Source organism: Peromyscus californicus, unplaced genomic scaffold (genome assembly GCF_007827085.1).
Source record: "Peromyscus californicus insignis strain IS unplaced genomic scaffold, ASM782708v3 Scaffold_24__1_contigs__length_46423439, whole genome shotgun sequence".
In the NCBI taxonomy this organism is placed as follows: domain Eukaryota; kingdom Metazoa; phylum Chordata; class Mammalia; order Rodentia; family Cricetidae; genus Peromyscus; species Peromyscus californicus.
The window spans coordinates 32,431,822-32,450,944 of NW_026294535.1; the positions used below are offsets into that span (position 1 = coordinate 32,431,822).

General features: G+C 37.4%; 1 protein-coding gene across 2 annotated transcripts in view; it reads left to right on the plus strand.

The window, feature by feature from the left end:
• Zfc3h1 (zinc finger C3H1-type containing) overlaps positions 1-19,123 on the plus strand; it is a 57,674-nt gene that overhangs the window by 3,643 nt on the left and 34,908 nt on the right. For both annotated transcript variants that reach the window (XM_052753388.1, XM_052753389.1), the window contains exons 2-6: positions 2,722-3,138; positions 11,688-11,752; positions 14,581-14,782; positions 15,487-15,710; positions 18,041-18,161. In XM_052753388.1, coding sequence (XP_052609348.1) covers positions 2,722-3,138; positions 11,688-11,752; positions 14,581-14,782; positions 15,487-15,710; positions 18,041-18,161 — 1,029 coding nt within the window. The remainder of the gene's footprint in view (positions 1-2,721; positions 3,139-11,687; positions 11,753-14,580; positions 14,783-15,486; positions 15,711-18,040; positions 18,162-19,123) is intronic.

The window sequence follows — 19,123 nt, forward strand, 5'->3', positions numbered from 1 at the left end:
ACTTTGAAATCGGATTAGGACAGTGTCACCATCAGTAAAGTTAGCCTATCTTCATTTTTGATTTCAGCTAAGGTTGAAAAGTGGTTCTTCCTTTAAAACATCAGGTTTAAAAGTCAAAGCCAGTCTCTCTCTCTCTCTCTCTCTCTCTCTCTCTCTCTCTTTTCTTTTTCCTTTTGATACTGAGTATTGAGCCCAAGACCCTACTATAGAAACTACACCACTGGTTCTTTTAAAAGTTTGCTTGAAGAGAGGAGCTTGTGAAGTAGCTCCAGTCCTATCTCAGCTTCCCTGGTAGTAAAGATTAAGGCATTTGCCACCAAACTCATATAAAGGCAGTTTTTTTCCTTTTTTAAAGATTTATTTTTATTAATTTTAAATGTATACGTGTGTGCATACGTTCACATGAGTGCCCCAGGAGACCAGGGGTGTCAGATTGCCCTGAGCTGGAGCTACAGGCAGTTGGGAGCCTCGTGACATGGGTGCTGGGACTTGAACTTGGGTCCTTAGCAAGAGCAATACTCACAATTGCTGTACTGTCCTCTCCAGCCCAAGCAGTTCTTTTTGTTATTCTTCCACTGAGCCTCAGCAAGTAGCACATAAAATACAAGTTAGAAGTAATATCTTGACAAACAAGCAAGTGTTGATTTGATCCTAATGCTGTAGAGGTGGGAAAGAGTTTGTCTCAGAGGTAAGTTAATGACTGTAACTCAATTATTTTTACTCATTTTTCAGATAGGTTACTTTTGTTGGTATAGTGAATCTATTCAATTTGCAAATATTTGCAGTGTATTATTATTTATTTGGTTTTATTGCTATAGTTCTACTTTTAGATGGCTCAGCTGGACTATAGATAATTACAGTATTTATGCATAAAGAATGCATCAATGGCCAGGGAGAATAAATAATTCTGGCTTCATCTAGGATGTGTCTTGAATTGGGGTCAAGTTGAAGAACAGAAGCCTAGCTACAAAGCTGCGTAAATTGTGATGAGCCGGGAAAAGGTAAGGTTGGAAAGGTAAGCACAGGTCAGATAATAAAGACATTCGTTCTAAGAACTTTGTGCTCTAATGAGAATTAAAAGGAATGATATGAAGTTTTATAACCTAGAAAGATTACCTTGACAGCCAGGCAGTGGCGTCACATGCCTTTAATTCCAGCTTTTGGGAGGCAGAGTCAGGCACATCTCTGAGTTCAAAGCCAGCCTGATCTATAAAGAGAGTTCCAGGACAGCCAAGACTTACACAAAGAAACCTTGTCTTGGAAACAAACAAAGATTACTTTGACAGAATTACATGCATGGGTTGTGGGCACGAGAGAACCCAAATACGTTATCAATTCAGATTCCTCTTCTATGGTAGGTAAAACAGTGGGAGTTGTTTGGAATGTTTTCAAATGAAAAAAGACTGAAATCTGACAACTACAGAACACCATTTCAAGCTTTGAAGAAAAAGGAGTTAGGAAGCGTTAAAAAATGTAGATAAATGAGGAGACATGAGAGTCACAGAAGCAGAGACAGCAGTGGTGTACAGTGACTGCAGAAATCAGGTAGAATGAAGTTTAAAAACAATAGTCTATAAACTTAGATCAGTTTCTGTTGACCTAATAAAACAAGCTAGATGCCATTTGGTGGGATGGTAGAAAAGGAAGGTATTGAAAAGCCTCTTTTAGGCACGTGGTGGCACACATCTTTAATCCCAGCTCTTAGGAGGCAGAGAGGCAGGCAGATCTCTGTAAATTCAAGGCCAGCCAGGGCTGTTACACAGAGAAACCCTGTGTATGTGTAGTGGACAGGGGCGCAGAAAACTTCTTTTAAGAAGCAGAGATTTACTATGACAGTTTTAAAGCAGAACTATTGATTTTTAAGTTGAATTTCATTTAGTTTCTCAAATATATGGTCATGATTCCCCTCTTTGAATTGGTTGTCAGGAGTTTGAAATCCTTGTTGGCCGTTTGTCCTGTTAGTAAGTAGAGAAGGCATGTGTTACATTACAGCCAGTGGAAACACACGTGGGTTAATAAACCACACAAGTTACTGGGCTTGTCACTTCTTAACTTGCAGAATGAAGTTCATATCATATTTATAAATTGTTTGAAATTAGAAAATGCATTTTGAGTAACATTTACAATTTGTATTTTTTGTTACATGGGTTTTATGTTAATTGTGCATGTGTCAGATTTAGCACATGATGAATTCTCAATTTATTATGTATTAGTTTTTACAGAAATGTCTCTTTCATAAATTACTAATTGTCAGTGTTCATTTTTTTATTATTTATTTTTTTAAATTTGAAATGAGAAGAAACTAATAAAAGAGAAGATTCCCTCCTGACTATCAGAAGTGTAAATTGTCAACATCTGTGACAAAACTGTTTCTCCCCCTTCCTTCCGAAAGCATCCTTAACATCCGTTCGCTTTGGGTTTTCCTCATCCTTACAGAAGGAAGGATGCCACAACCTAACTGGTTGGACTGCCTGTGGATTCAGCTGGTAATTTCTGACACTAATGATTTTGTAAGTGGACTGTTTATATGGATACTTGTTAAATTGCAATATGGGCACATAAGCAGGCATTAGCAGCACATATATTAAATGGATTTTAGTAATTAAAAATATCCGTTCATCTTGAAAAATTAAGGGAGAAAAATTCATCTATAACCTAAGTATTTTTGTTAAATTTAACCGGAAAATTTTTGGAAACTGGTTTCCTTAATACGCTGTTCAGCCAAAAGTTTTGGAAGATCTCCATCAAGAAAACAGAATCATTCGTCCAAAAGTGAAAACTGTGCGGAAGAGACTTTCGAAGATTTGCTTCTAAAGTATAAGCAAATACAGCTGGAACTAGAGTGCATCAACAAGGATGAAAAACTCGCTCTGAGTAGCAAAGAAGAGAATGTGCAGGAAGATGCTAAAACACTGCATAGTGAGGACCAAACAAGCACTGAGAATGCCAGTATTACAAAAGACTCAAGTAAAGAGGTAGCTCCTGAGGAGAAGACGCAGGTCAAAACTTTTCAGGCATTTGAATTAAAACCACTCAGGCAAAAACTGACTTTACCAGGGGATAAGAACCGGATGAAAAGAGTGAAAGATGGGACAAAGCAGCTATCCTTGAAATCCAGCACCACAGAGGCTAGCCAAGGTAATGGAATAGCGGTTTGAGTTCGCTCTGTTAAGTACCTTTTGTTTTTAAAGGTGTTTGGTCACAACAGTTTAAGTGTGCTTCAGTACTTAGAAGGATCCCAATTTTCTATCAGTTCTTTTGTACCTTCGTTATAGGTCTTATTATTACTTAATAATAGGTTTTGTTCACTAAATATTGTGGTTGAGGCAGGGTCTCACTCTCTAGTCCAGGCTGTCCTGAAACTTGCCTTGTAGTGGTCCATGCTGGCCTAAACCCTGTAATCAATCTGCCTCAGCCTCCTGAGTGTTGGGATTGCAAGTGTGTGCCACAGTTCCTGACTTGTGCTAATCTTTATTTTGTTTTTGGCCTGGTTTGCTCTCCAGGACTTAAAAATGTGTTGAACATAAGTGATAATAGTGAGCACCTTCCTTTCCTAATGAAAGGAAATTTACCATTAAGCGTGATACTTCAGTGTTTTGTAGATTTCTAAGTTTTTAAGGTTTATTGGGTAAATAACTATTCCTACTTTGCAGTTTTCTAAGTTGTGAATATATTTTGAAGTTTAGCTATCTTTTTGTCATTATTGATGAGTTTTTAATTTCTCTTAGTATAACAAATTATATTAATTGATTTTTGTAGTGTTTCAGTGCCTTTCTATACCTGAATTAATTTATATTTGTTGTTTTTAAAAATCCACTTAATATTTTCTTTCCTAACATATAATTTATATGCAGTAAAATAGACTTTGTAGTCTATAGTTTCTCTAAATTTTGACTGATGTTGACAGTTGAGTAACTGGTAAAAATCCGCACCAGCCATTACAATTGAGATACATTATTTCGAGAACATTTTTCTTGTTCCTGTGTGTGATGTTTGTGTGTCATCAGCGGTCTTGTAGGACAAGCGCTTGACCTACTGACTCATCTCGTTATCCCTTTTCCTCTAATACTTAACAGGGCTCTTAATCTTCAGTCCATCTGGTAACCACTGATCTGCTCCCGGGATTTCCCAGAGTGACATAAATGCTATCATACAGCTATTTTATTTATGTATTTATTTTATTTACTTTTTTGGTGGTGCAGAGGATTGAACCTATGGCCTCACACATGCTAAGCAAGCCTTTTATCTCTGAGTGAGATTCTCACTTATCTTTACTTTCTATTTTGTAATAGAAATAGGCAGGGTCTCACTAAGTTGCTCAGTGGTAGCCTTGACCTTGTGATTCTCTTGCCTCAACTTCCCAAGTCACTGAGATGCAGGCTGGTTCCATCAGGCCTGACTGCTGATTCTAGGCTTTTCACTTAGCACACTGTTTGAAATTCATCCATGTAGATCTGTATATCATTCCTTTTTTTTTCTTTTTTTTTTTTTTTTGCTGAGTGGTATTCCTTGTATTACTCTACAGTAGTTTATGCATGTGGTAGAGGGATATTTGTATTTTAATATAAATAAAGGTTGGCTGGTGGCTCATCTGTGCTCCTAACCTTTAATTACACCCCCACCCCCTGTTTTCCTTGCCAAATTTTAATGTATGGTTCTGATACCTGGAAAATGAATTGTGGATGGTTTCCAGGTTCTTCTGTGGAATAGTTTAAGATTAGAATCATACCTGGAATATTAAAAAAAAAAAAAAAAGTGTTAGTGATATACAGAACTACGTGGATGAATTTCAAACAGTGTGCTAAGTGAAAAGCCAAGAATCAGCAGTCAGGCCTGGTGGAACCAGCCTGCAATCCCAGTGACTTGGGAAGTTGAGGCAAGAGAATCACACACACACACACACACACACACACACACAAAATTGCCACTTTATGGTAGATTTGTCTGTATGTCATGCATATGGGCCTGCTTCATACGTACAAAGAAAGTTCTTTGCCACAAGCTACATCCCCCAGCTTGTATTTCCCTTTTTGCTTTAATTAATGCCAAGTTGAGAAGTTTGACAGTAATTGTTCTTTCTTTTTTTAAATTTTAAAACAAGAGGTGGGGGGTTATGCACACAGGTTTGCACATGTGCTATAGTGCATGTATAGAAGTTAGAGTACAATTTTGTGGAGTCATTTCTCTCTTTCCATATTTGTATGTGTTCTGGGGATTGAACTGAGATTGTCAGGCTGTGAAGCAAGTTCATTACCCAATGAGCCATCTCAGTGTCCCCAAAACTCTTTAAAAGGTAATTTTTTCCTAAATTAGAATTCTATGTTGGTTATCTCACCATACTGAAGATAGTTTTTTTGCTTATGTTGTTGATTTTATAACACCAGCTATCATTCTTAAGAATATTTAATTTGAAGGCAATCTAGCTTTCTCTAATCATTTGAAAAAAATCCTTTTTGTGTGTTTGATAGTATATAGTTTAGTGTTGATTATAGTTTTTTTTTTATTATTATCCAGCTTGGGATTTGTTGTGCTTCTTGATTGTGAATTTGATCTTTCATTGTTTCTAGAAAAAATACTCTACACGTTATGCTAATATCTGTTTTCTGGAACTCTGTATCGATATATGCTGTAGTCTATCATTTCACTGTATTTTTCCTGTCTCTTGGTTAGTCATAGGGGTTTATCCCTAGAACTCCGCTGTGTAAATTCTGGCAAACTTCCTGTGCTGGTCTTTGATTTTGTACATTCTCTTTGCAGCCCTGTTTGATCTGCTTTAAGCCCAGTTCTTCAGTTTTCTGTTTCAGTTACAGTTGTTGTAATATTTCCATTTTTGTTTCTAAAGTCACTGGACATTCTTTTACTTTTCTCTCATAACTTCAAGTTTATTTTTTTCTTGTGTTTCATTGTTTTCAAGTTGTGTGTTATATAGCCCAGTCTGGCCTCAAATTATTTTGGCTAAGTCTGGCCTTGAACTCCTGATCCTCCTGTCTTTGCCTCCTAGGTAGGCCTTCTCCACACCCAACCCAGCTTTCTGGGATCAGTTTTTATATTTGAAGTTTTCAAGGCCGCTCATTGGTATAAATTTGTAAATGAGAGTGATGACTGCTTCTGATTACATATTCTAAAGTTGTTCTTTCCTTCTAATAAGTTAGAAGTGTCAACTATTTGTAATTTCTGTGAAGTATAACATAGCAGGATAGACAAGTTAGTTATGTGTGAATGCTTGCAATAATTCGAATGAAAAATCAAATTCGACAAACTGGCTTCTGTGGAAGAAGAGTCAAGGAAACCAAAACCACCCAGTGCTTATCTGGGTCATCAGTGACATGCATAGATGTTTCTGCACACATACTCTGTTCTTTCCTTTGCTCAAGAAGACTCTGCTGTCCAACGCCTTTTCTCGTTCTCAGTGGTTCTTTTCACTTCCATATTATGTGTGAGCTTGCTCTTATCTGAGATGATTAAAGTCAATTCCATCTTTTTACTTCTGTATCATAATAACACTATCCATATTAATATTTCATTTAAATTCTTCCACTCAGAGGAAGCATAGACCTTCTTCTTGTTTGTGACCACTTTGATATACCTGCCTCTTCTCTGCTGTTTATCTGCTTTATTTTTAACCATTTTCACTTATGGAGATACTTGGAAAATATTTGAGATTTTTTTTTTTAATCTTGAAATTTAATCTCCTCTTCCTTATCTTTAACCATTATCATTAATTCTCTCAAGCATTTGTCTTCTTTCTCAATGAGAATTCAGGAAAGGCTAGGTTGTACCTGTTTTGTATTTTAATTCCCATTTTTCCATTAACCCAATACAATCTTTTCAGTCCCCACCACAGAACAGAAACTTTGCATTGTTAAAGCTATACTTTGCTAGATTCTGCACAATCCAGTTGCAGAATTCAGGGGTTCTTTTCACCTTTCCTTTTATTTACATATTTGTTGAGTACTTTATTCCAGGCTCTTGCAAGTGTTAATGAACAAAATAATTGCCCATGCCTCTGTAGGTTTGCTTTTATTTTTATTTATTTATTTAGTTTTTGGTATAGTGTTTCATTGTGCTGCCTGGGATCATCTCTTAATTCCTAGGCTCAAGCCATCGTCCCACTTGAGAATCTGAGTCTACAGGTGTGCACTGCCGCACCCTAAGTGGTCACATTATATGTAGGCTTGCATCTTAGAAGGAAGCATAGCAAACGTGATGAACAAATGCGCTGTCATGAAAGAAGTATTAGCAGGGCAAGTGGGGTGGGAGCAGGCTAACCGACTGCAGGCCAGTGGGTTGTTCAGGACACTGGGCAGTTTGAAGGTGTGCTTTAAACACAGATTGGAGGACTACACGAGAAAGGACAAAGGAATCATTGGCAGAAGAGATTTCTGGGCAAAGAAACCTTGATTTTTAAAGACTAGTATCACCTGTCAGCTTGTCAGAAATGCAAAATATTAGGCCTTCCCCAAGATTTAGTGCGTTGTGAGTTCAGGAAGTAGGGCTCTGCAGCCTGTATGTAGCCCAGCTCTCTCTGTTGGCTTCTCACATGTCCTAAAGTTGGAGACTCTGGACTGGAATTATTACCTACTGCATATAGATGGCTGGCATGCTTGAGAATAACAAGAAGCCGTCTTCCTTAGGAGGGATAAGATTTTCCCTTAGGAGGGATAAATATTTTCCAAGTATCTCCATAAGTGAAAATGGTTAAAAATAAAGCAGATAAACAGCAGAGAAGAGGCAGGTATATCAAAGTGGTCACAAACAAGAAGAAGGTCTATGCTTCCTCTGAGTGGAAGAATTTAAATTGGAGATAGATTAGAGATGGTGTGTGGAGGCATGTCCTGTAGAACCTTGCAACCACTTTTCTTTGAAGTTCTTAGTGAAATGTAAGTTTGGAGTAAAAGACCTCTAGAGCTTCTCTTTTCAAGAGAGCTCTCTGGCTGCAATGTTGAGAATATTCCATACTAAAGAGAAATCTCTACTGTATTTGGTTATGTTTCTTTTATAATTGGCAGTTTCTGTAATATATATTTCTGACTTTATCCCCCGCCCCTTTTGTTTGTTTGTTTGTTTGAGATAGGGCCTCAGCAAGTAGCCCTGGAACAAGTAGCTGGCCTGGAACCCACTGTGTAGACCAGGCTGGCCTTGAACTGACAAATCCTTCTGCCTCTGCCTTCAGACTTCTGGGATTAAAGGTATGTACTATTACACCTGCCTTTTTTTTCTTTTCTTAGTTTTTAAAGAATACTTTTTCCACCCAGTGGTCATAGCGCATACCTTTTATTCCAGGACTCTTAATCCTAGCACTTGGGAGGCAGAGGGAGGTGGATCTCTGAGTTCGAGGCCAACCTGGCCTACAGAGTGAGTTCCAGGGCAGTCAGGGCTATCCCGAGAAACCCTGTCTCCAAAAACAAAAACAAAATGATTTTTTTCCCATGAAGCTTCTTTATTTTGATATGCTTGATTTTACTTTTTCCTGGGATAGTCTCATTGTTAGGTTTTAACTACCATCTGTAGGCAGGAGTTTCTTTCCCATCCACCAGTTCCCAAATAACCAACATGGAGTCTTTATTAATTATAAATGCTTGGTTGATAGCTCAGGCTTTATTACTAACTAGCTCTTACAACTTAAATTAACCCATATTTCCTATCTAAGTTTTACCACATGGCTCATGGCTTGTTACCTCATTTTGTACATACTTGTCCTGCTTCCTCTGTATCTGGCTGGTGACCCTTCTTACTTTGCCCTTCTTCATCCCAGTGTTCGTAGTTGAGTTGTCTCACCTGTACTTCCTGCCTGGCTACCAGTCAGTCAGTTTTTATTGACCAATGAGAGTCATACATATTCACAGTGTACGGAAGGATTATTCCACATTTCCCCCCTTTTGTCTAATTCAAAAGGAAGGTTTTTAACCTTAACATAGTAAAACTATAACAAATGTGTGCTGATTCCAGCTTACATGGAATCCCAGGAGTAAGATTTAACTACTTGGTAACTGTCTTAAGACCAGTTCACATATTGGAGGTTCTGGATAATAGCAGGTATGATAGTGCATCTCTGTGGTTCTAGCACTTGGGAGTTGGAGGCAGGAGGACCTTTAAGTTTAAGGCTAGTTTTGGCCATATAGTGAGACCTTTTTCCTATCCCTAAAATACATTGGAATAGTGATGGAGGAATAGATATGTCAGGATAGTACATAAATAATCACAAGGTCAATTCAAGCAATGATCTATATTTAAAATGTACATGTAAGATATGTCTGAATTTCCTGGTTAATTGCTTTACCATTGTGCTCAGAAGGTTCATTCTAATAAGGTATTTGCTCTTATGGTACGTTAAAGGAGGCTCTCCCACTTTACACAGAAGCATGAGATCTTAATTAACTCTTAGATGTTTCATGGCTGGATGAACCTCAAGATTCTCATAGGAGAAAAGAATCTAGTGCTTTCTGTACTTATTGGAAGGCCGTGTCTTTTATATTCAGCCTGTTTTGTCTGATCGTTGTTACTTTGACCTGTAATTGATTTGATTATAATGGTACATGTGTCTTTATTTTTTGAGACGGGATCTCATCAAGTAGCTCTGGTGACTTGCTATATAGTCTAGGCTGGCTGCAGTTTGCCAGCTCCTGCCTCCCAAGTGCTGGGATTAAATACATGTGCCTTTTAAAAGCAATGAACATTTTATTAGTGGTACATGACAAAAAGGTAGTGATCTCAGAAAAATGGTAATGCATTTTTTACATACTAAATGAATTTTTAAAGATGCCCTGTACTGTAATGAATAAATCATTTAACTTTGAAAAGGACTGGAAGTGTGCTTGTAGAAGTCAAAGCTTTGAAGTGTTTACTGTGAAGTAGAGCAAGGAGTGTTACTGAAGTCAGATGGTGAGCTGTGCACCAGGTGTGAATAACCCTCTGAGATTCCGGTATGTTAGAAGGGTGTGGTTTGTATTCCTACATGACTCAGATCACTTGGGCACAGCTTTATATGTTTTCTGTTTTTATAGATTCTCTTACTGTTGCTTTGAGATGAAAATCATGCATAGGTAAATGTGAGATTTATCTTGGGCTAGAATATTTCTTTCTTCCCATTTTCCTTTCCTCTCTCTCTCTCTCTACTAACTCCTCCTCCTCTCCCTTTTTCACCTCTTCCTCTTCTTCTTGTCCTCCTCCTCTACTGAAGATAGTACCGTGAACATCACACAAGCTAGGCAAGTAATCTAAAACACCAAAACTCCCAGCTTTCACAGTATACTAATGCACCATTCATTTTGTACTGAATAAGCTCCCCCCCCCCTTTCCCCTTCTCTGTACCAGGATTGAGCTCAGAGCCTTACACATGCTGAGCAAGCACTCTATCACTGAGCTATACTTCCAGCCCTCTTTATACTATTTATTTTGAAATAGAATCTCACTGAGTTGTCCAGGGTGTCTTTGAACTCATTTTGTTGTCCAGGCAGGCCTTGCATATGTGATCCTTCTTACTATAGCTTTCTAAGTAGCTGGATTTCAGGTCTGGACCACCTGGCTTGACCTTTTTTTTTTTTTTAAAGTCTTAGAGGAAAAGAAATCTGCCTCAGATTTGATGATTACTCCTATTTGCTTTGTCTAGGTTACTTGATGTATTGAATAAGCTGTATATTTTTCACCAGTGGTCCATCTGAGCAACTAAAGTAGAAACACTAACAGACTTGATATTATGGAGAAAATAACCAACCATAAAATACTAGGTTTGAAATTGAAGCCTGCAACTCTGAGTGTTAACTTTGTTAACTGAAGCCTTTATCTCAGTACTACTGTAGCTGTTAGTGCTGTTACTGTATGATCTCTACAACTGTTGCACATTTGGGACAATACCCTAGAAGTCTGGGTTCACATAAACTGCTCTGGCTTGTGTTCTCCTAAATAAATAGTCAGCTTTATGATACATAAAGCTATAGTCTAAGTATCGAGGGTTTTTTTTTTATTTTAAATAAAATTTGTCATTGTAGTTTCTGTTTAGTAATTAAGCTTTGCTTCGTTTATCTACTCCATAAGTTCTGTTCCTATTCTAAATAATTATTTTTAGTTCTAAAGCTATTTTTATCAAAGTATCTTATTTAATACTTGTACTAGCCTTGGAACTTTTAGAATGATGGTACAAGCTTAGTCAGATTCATATTCTCATTCTGTCTCTCTGTCTGTGTTTGTTTGTTTGTGTTGTGTGTATGTGTGGTGGCAAGAGGTCAATCTTGCATATTCTTCGGGATGATCATCTAGTCTGTGGTCTCATTGGGACCTGGGGCTCAGTCATTGCTGGCTGGCTGGCTAGTGAGCACCAGCTGCCATCCTGTCTCCATCTTCCCAGTGCTGATGTTACAAATGTAGTTCACCACTCCTGGCTTTTTATGTGGTTTTAGGGATCTAACTTCGCTTTTCATACTTGTGTGCCCACCATTTTATGGATGAAGATATTTCTTCAGTCCTTCATTCCCTTTAATATAGCATTCTCTCATTTTGGTTGAGAGTCATGAAAATAAGACCATAATAATGAAACCCTTTAAAATAATTCCTGATTATTATATAGTGTTGTTTCCATTTTGGATTAATTGTGGCTATATTTTAGAGTATTCAAAGATAGCGTTATTTCCATTTTCAATTAATTGTGGCTGTATTTTAGAATATTCAAAAGATGCTGTTTTATTTTAAAGGATTAGAAGATAAAGAACAAAATTTAACCAGAAGAATTAGTACCTCAGATATTCTCTCTGAAAAGGTAAGATACTGCTTTGTGGGGTTGAAACTCTGTATGTATGAGCTAGACTTGCCTTGCTGTAGTCTGTTGTTTTGTTTGAGAGACTTGACCTCATTATGTAGTGCTGGCTGGTCTCCAACGTGCCTTTACTTCCTGAGGGCTGCAAGTGCTGCTATGTACTACCATGCCCAGCTTATTTATAGTTTATTATTTTGAAATTATTTGGACATTCTGGAGAATTGTCTTAAGAGTTCCTTTCCACTAAAGTCTATAAACTATTAACTTGATGTACAATTTATATCTATAGGTGATCTTTTTGTTTATCATTTTTTAAACTTAATTTTGTTTTTTTTTTTTTTTTTTGGTTTTTCGAGACAGGGTTTCTCTGTGTAGCTTTGCGCCTTTCCTGGAACTCACTTGGTAGTCCAGGCTGGCCTCGAACTCACAGAGATCCGCCTGGCTCTGCCTCCCGAGTGCTGGGATTAAAGGCGTGCGCCACCACCGCCCGGCTTTTGTTTTTTGTTTTTTGTTTTTTTTTTGGTTATTAAACTTAATTTTGATTCAGAGTTTATCTTCCAGGTTTGTGTGTGTGTGTGTGTGTGTGTGTGTGTACACGCTTCATCCTATATGGGATGTTTTGGAATTAGGTAGACTTACACCTGAAATCACATTTTAGCTACTTTTCTTACTATATCAAAGAAAGGCTAGCTGAGTGAGTTCTTTGGCCTTTGTGTTCCTCTATTTTCTCTAAAATGAATTTGTCTTGCATTCTCTGGGTTGTTTTGAGGCTTTAATAGAATAAAGTACAGAAGTATCAAACGTTATTTAAAATGTGATACACATTAAGTAACTCAAGCCTTTTCTTTATTATAGATCTGAAATATTTGCAATTTCTTCTATTGTGATTTCAGTTTGTTGTTATGAGTAAACTGAAATGATTCAGAGTCTAGGAAAGATGGTCCTGAATTTAGGAAGGATAATGTGACAATGAGCACACACTCATAAATATTTGTTTTTTAATATCTTCACAGTAACCATATGAAGTAAGTTGACATTATGTATGTTTCATAGATGAAGTAAGATATGATTGGGTAGGTTGAATGACTTGCTTAATTTGCATAGGAATTAGATATCAGACCAAGAACCCCTATTTCAGTGATCTTGGTTTTGAGTATCTACAAGTACCAAATATAGTTACACCACAGAATCAGTGATGTTTTTTATTTCATTCCAAGGGGAAGAGTTGCATAAAGTAATCTCAGTGAAAAATGATAACTTTTCTGTTAAAAATCTAAGTATATTTTCCAGTAGAACTTTCTGTAAGTGAAAATATTTTATAGTTACACTCTCCAGTATGATAGCTATTAATAACAGCACACATGCTTTTTAAGAACTTAGTTTGAAATGTGGGGCTGGAGAGATGGCTCAGCAGTCAAAATTCTTGGTGCTCTTCTAGAGGACCCAAGTTTGTTCTCAACACCTATAATGGGCACCTCACAACCACCTGTAACTCCAGCTTCAGGGGATCTGACACCCTCTTTCTGGCCTTTGAGGGTATCTGTATACATTATTTAGAACACATTGTGGTAGTATAGGCTTGTAATTTCAACAGTCAGGAGATAGAGTCTGGAAGGATTGTGAATTCAAGGCTAACCTTACCTGTATAGTGAGCTCAGACAAACATTTATGGCTAACTTGGGCTGCATAGTGAGCTGAGACAGACAGCTGTAGTACTTGTAGTTTTCAACAGTGGAAAGGTGAAGTTATTAGCTAGCATTCACTCTTTTCCCTATACTGCTTAGAGTAGCTTGGTATTTTCAGTTACAGTTCAGTGGAAGTATGTAGAGCAGGCTAATTTTCTAAAGCCATTCGGGTTACACTAGTAATAAGTTCTGGTGAGCTGTTGTAGAGTGGCTGGAGAGACAAGATTTTCAGGGTTTTCAGTGTAAAGAAGAAAGTGATGCTTGTGATAATTGGATCGGACGTAAGTGTTACAGTATATGTACATACTGAAACAGTACAAGTTCTCATCAGTTTATACAGTGTTTATGTAGCAGTTAAAAAATTTTAAAGATAGAGTGAAAGAAATTAGGGAGTTACTTTAGTAGGAAAAGGCTTTTTAAACCTATGCTTTTAAGATATCCTATTTTAGGCTGGGCGGTGGTGGCGCACGCCTTTAATCCCAGAACTTGGGAGGCAGAGACAGTTGGATCTCTGTGAGTTCGAGGCCAGCCTGGTCTACAGAGGGAGATCCAAGATAGGCACCAAAACTACATAGAGAAACTCTCTCTTGAACCCCCCGCCCCCCCAAAAAAGTATCCTATTTTAATTTCTTTGATGAAAAGTGGTTATTCAAAATATTTTATAATTCAGGGAACATACATACTGAGAGCATAAAATATTCAAGTGCAAACTAATGGGTACATCTCTTTCCACCTGCAATAATGTTAAGAAGTTTACATGATCCTTGGTATTGTTTTTTGTTGTGCAGTCTGGTAAGTACTTCATTCTTCATCCTGACTTCTTGCTGTCAACGTCCCTCTTTCAAGCTTGTGTAGCTCCTTAAATGGTGTCCAGCTCTTAACTTTCCTCTTGCTTCATCTTTACATATTTACATACAAATCAACAATTTCTACCCATTGTTCTTCTGTTTGTGTTATAAGTCTTGGGTTATAGATAGTAAATGAATAGTAAAAGTTTTTCTTATTTTATCCATATTTTCCATTTAAATATTTGTTTTAATACTAACTTTAAATTTTAATTAACTTGGTGAAAGATTCAGCTTGGCAGAATGTTTAACATTATGTAATAGAATTTCAAACTTGTAACTTTTTTTCCCTGTTTTAAAGAAACTTGGTGAAGATGAAGAGGAACTGTCTGAATTACAGCTCCGTCTTCTGGCTCTTCAGTCGGCCAGTAAGAAATGGCAACAGAAAGAGCAGCAGGTGATGAGGGAGAGCAAAGAAAAGCTGACCAAGACGAGAGCCGTGCAGCAGCAGAGGGCGAAGACCAGCACAAAAGTGCACTCAGCCAGAAAAGCCAGCACTGCAGGTGAGTCTGGGAGTCAGTCTGTCTCTGCTGTGCCAGGGAACCAGTACGTCTTGTGCTATCTAGTTCTCAATTCGGAGACTTTAAAAGATAATTTACTTCTCTCAAAAACAAAAATGGAAAAGAAAAATAAGACAAAAAAAGTTCTCCCCCCAAAAGACCCCCCCCCAAAAAAAGCCAAAAATTGCATAAAACAGCATGGAGTCTGTTTTTGTATTGGCCAACTACTCTTGGGCCTGGAGCTGGTCGAGGGGGAGGGAGAAGGAAAACATAAAGGTGGGTGGGTAGGATCACACAGGGGAAAGAATATTATGAAAATAGGAAAAAATTGAATATTTCATTTTATGTGTATGGTTATTTTGTCCCATGTGTGTCTGAACCATGTGTAAACTTGGTGCCTGTAGAGGCAGACGAAGGCATGAAATCCCCTGGAATTGGACTCACAAATGGTAGTGAGCTGGGAATTGAACCTGGATCTTCTTGCTCTTAACCACTGAGCCATCTTTCCAGCCCTATAATTCGGGGAGTTTTGAGTTTGAGAAAGTACGAAGTCCTAAATTGGAAGATAATGCTGTTATAAATAGAATTTAGGGAGGCCCGGCTGTATATATTAGCTAACAATATGAAAATGTTTAAGTCTCTTCTGACTTAAGAAGTCTTAACGCTTAGTTACTAGCTCATGACATTGCTGTGTTTTTCATGGGAAGCTAAACAAGCGTTGAGGAAGCAGCAAACAAAGGCGTGGAAGAAACTCCAGCAGCAAAAAGAGCAGGAAAGACAGAAAGAAGAGGACCAGCGGAAACAAGCCGAGGAAGAAGAGAGGAGGAAAAGAGAGGAAGAGATCAGGAAAATCAGAGACCTTTCCAATCAGGAAGAACAGTACAATCGATTCATGAAATTGGTTGGTGGGAAGAGGAGATCAAGAAGCAAAGTAAGGGGTATAGAACTATCACACTGAAATGTTCAAAAACTTTACAGATATCTTCATTCATTCATTTGAGGGTTGGTAGACAGGCGTGTACCATAGTGCGGTCACGGAGATGCAACTCTGGTCTTGTGCTTAGTAGCGCATGCCTTTATCTATGGAGCCATCTTGTTGGCCCAGAATGTTCATATTTAAGTATTTTGTTAGCATCATTTCAAAGATTCAGTCAGCTAAGTAAAATTATAGATATCTTATGTTTGATAGAACTATCTTTTTTTCTCTGTATGTGAGAGAATGTGTGTTGTGTGCACAAGTGTATGCATGCTCACCCTTCAAGTGCATGTAGAAGCCACAGGTTGATGTCAGTATGTCTTCTTCAATCTCTTCTCTACCTTACGTTTTTGAGACGGGGTCTTACTGGACCTGGAGCTTACTGTTTAATCTAGAGTTTGCTGGTTGTCAAGCTCTTGGGATCTGTCTCTGTTCTCTCGTGCTGGGGTTTCAAGCGTGTATCACCATATCTGGCTTTTTATCTGTGTCCTGTGGATCCAAACTCAGATTCTCATGCTTGCATTGGAAGCCTTTTACCCACTGAGTTCCTTCCATCAACCCTGTAAATAATTCTTGGGGAAATAGTAAGGTATAATTGGAAATAAATCCTCACAGTAGTAGATTTTAAGAAATGAAAACTTTGAAATTTTGGTTAACAAAAGCCTGTATTTCAGCTGGGCCTGGTGCTACACTTCTATAATCTGTTACTTGGGAGGCTAAGACAGGACGATCACATACATATTCAGGCTTTCTTGAGTAACTCAGTGAGACACTGTCTCAAAAAGTTACAAATGAGCCCCCCAACTCCACTCTGCTTTTAGCATTTTGGTCATCTTCTTTTTAGAAAAAGGGGTTATTAAATTACAGTAAGGTTGCTGGGTGGTGGTGGTGGTGCATGCCTTTAACCCCAGCAATCGGGAGGTAGAGGCAGGTGGATCTCTGAGTTGAAGGCCAGCCTGGGCTACAGAGTGAGTTCCAGGAAAGGCTCCAAAGCTACACAGAGAAACACTGTCTTGAAAAACCAAATAAATAAATAAACAAGCAAATAAATAAATACAGTAAGGTTCTATTATGAAAATGGCTGTTTCCTTTGGGGACAGCATTAGATTAGTAGTTTATTGTTCACTATATAGAGTGAAAAATGTGGAGGATAATTTGTATGTACTAATTTAAAATATACTGTCTTCCTATAGTAATAACTTTATTGCTGCTAGCTATTTTATATTTAGTCCTTAACATGTGTTGAGTATTATTATATATATATATAATTGATAATGACTGAGTCAGCCATTACCTTTATGGGTACTGTCAGGAGAAGTAAGCTGGAAGAGTTAATATTTGACTTGAGTATTACCAGTGACAATGGTTTTGGAGTTTTAAACTTTTAAGAATGTACTCATGCATATACTGTTAAGAATTTATTATTAAGAGTATACTATTAAGAATATACTCATGAGTTTACTAACTAAACATAAAGAGATTGAAAAAGTAAGAGTTAAGGAGAGAAATAAGAGGAAGCTATCTTTAGGCAAGGATTATAATTCATAATTAAGACTTACAAATAAAATCTTTGTCTAGAGATAAGTATTATATTATTTGTATGTTATCTCTGCATAGTTTTTTGTTTGATTTAGTTTTGTCATAAACTCTGCAAGAAAAACGTAAGAAATAAAAATCATGGCACATAAACATGCCAATCCACAGTTGATAATTTTCAGATACTGTTGGTTCATTTGTAACTATAATGTTCTTGACTTTTCTGTGTATGAGTGTTTCCCTGTGTGCATGCCTTGTACCACTTGCATGCCTGATGCCTGTGGATGCTAGAAGAGGGCATTGGATCCTCTAGAACTGGACTTGGAGAGAGTTGTGAACTACCATATGGGTGCTGGGAATTGGTCATTGCTCTTAACCAGAGAACCATTTTTCTAGCTCCAATTCTTGACTTTACAAAATATAACCTGATATTATAATCATAATGCAAAAATGACCATTTTCCTTCTAGTTTCATGCCTAAAACCATAATTGCATAACTGTTGGAAGGACTTTGTAATTTCTTTTTATTAAGAGGGATCCCATTTACTTAATGGCTTAGATAATGGGGGAATTCATCTATACAGATAGCACTTGGCTGTCATAGACACTTTCCAGATTGCTGCCATGGACAGGTCTCATAGAGTCATAATAATTTTGGGTATTTGTCCCTAAAAGATAATTATCAACTCTTTTGAGATAAGTAGCCCAGAATAGCCTTTGTTGAAACTCAGAAAATACTGTGTGCTTAGTCCTCAGATCCTGACCTGAGGAGATCCTTGGATAAGCAGCCTGATAGTGGAGGAGGCATTTATCAATATGATAACTATGAAGAAGTTGCTATGGACACAGATAGTGAAACTAGTTCTCCAGGTAGGAGTCAAAACTTTGAAACATTTTGATAATCACAAGCTACTCAAAACCTCCAAAGAAATGTGTAATGAAGGTGAGATTTACTGGATTTTCTGTGATACTGTAACTACTTAGAGTAAACCTTGGATGGATAGTTTTAACCTTTATTTTTAAGTGAGAGGCTTTAAATTAAAAAGGTTTGTTTCAACTTTGAGCATTTGATCTAAAATAAGAAGATTTGTGGGATTAAAGCCATGAGCCACACTCCTAGCTCAGGCAGTTTTTCTGGATACTCAGATGTGATTGACCATGAGAGAACTACTTTCTTACTAATACTATACACCTGCACCTGAGACAGAACAACAATACAGTGGACTTTTGAGAAATTGGAATGTTTAGGAAGTTGATGATCTCTCCCTGTGGTTATGTTGTAAGACCAAATCAAAATTAGAACTCCAGTTCCATGTATCTAGACTAGAGAAAAAAAAAGAAATACATGATTTATAGATGTTTTAGGACATTGTTTTAGCTGATGTTTGATAATCTTACATTATATTTTTGGCAAAGGAAAGGTTGGTCTTTTATTTTCAGGTACTTGAAGGTGATTTATTGCAATTCTGAAATATTAACAGCACTATTAACTCCCCATAACCTGTAAAATAACTTAATGCATATTTTAATAGTTTCATAAAACTTTTTATAGAGAAAACATACTTTCAGCTTTGTTAGATTTTAACTCTTTTAGTATTAGGTATTTATCATGTCTTGTTCTAACTCCCTCCTTCCCTCCTTCCCCTTCCTCCCCACTCTTCTTCTCCATCTTCTTAGTTTTCTGAGATAGGGTCTTTGTGTATCGCCCAGGCTTTCCTTAAATTTCCTGGGCACCCCAGACTCTTCTTGAAATGGATTCTCCCTTCTCTATTTCCCAAGCACTGAGACTGCAGGCATGTGCACCACATCTGACTGATACTTAGATTTTTTCA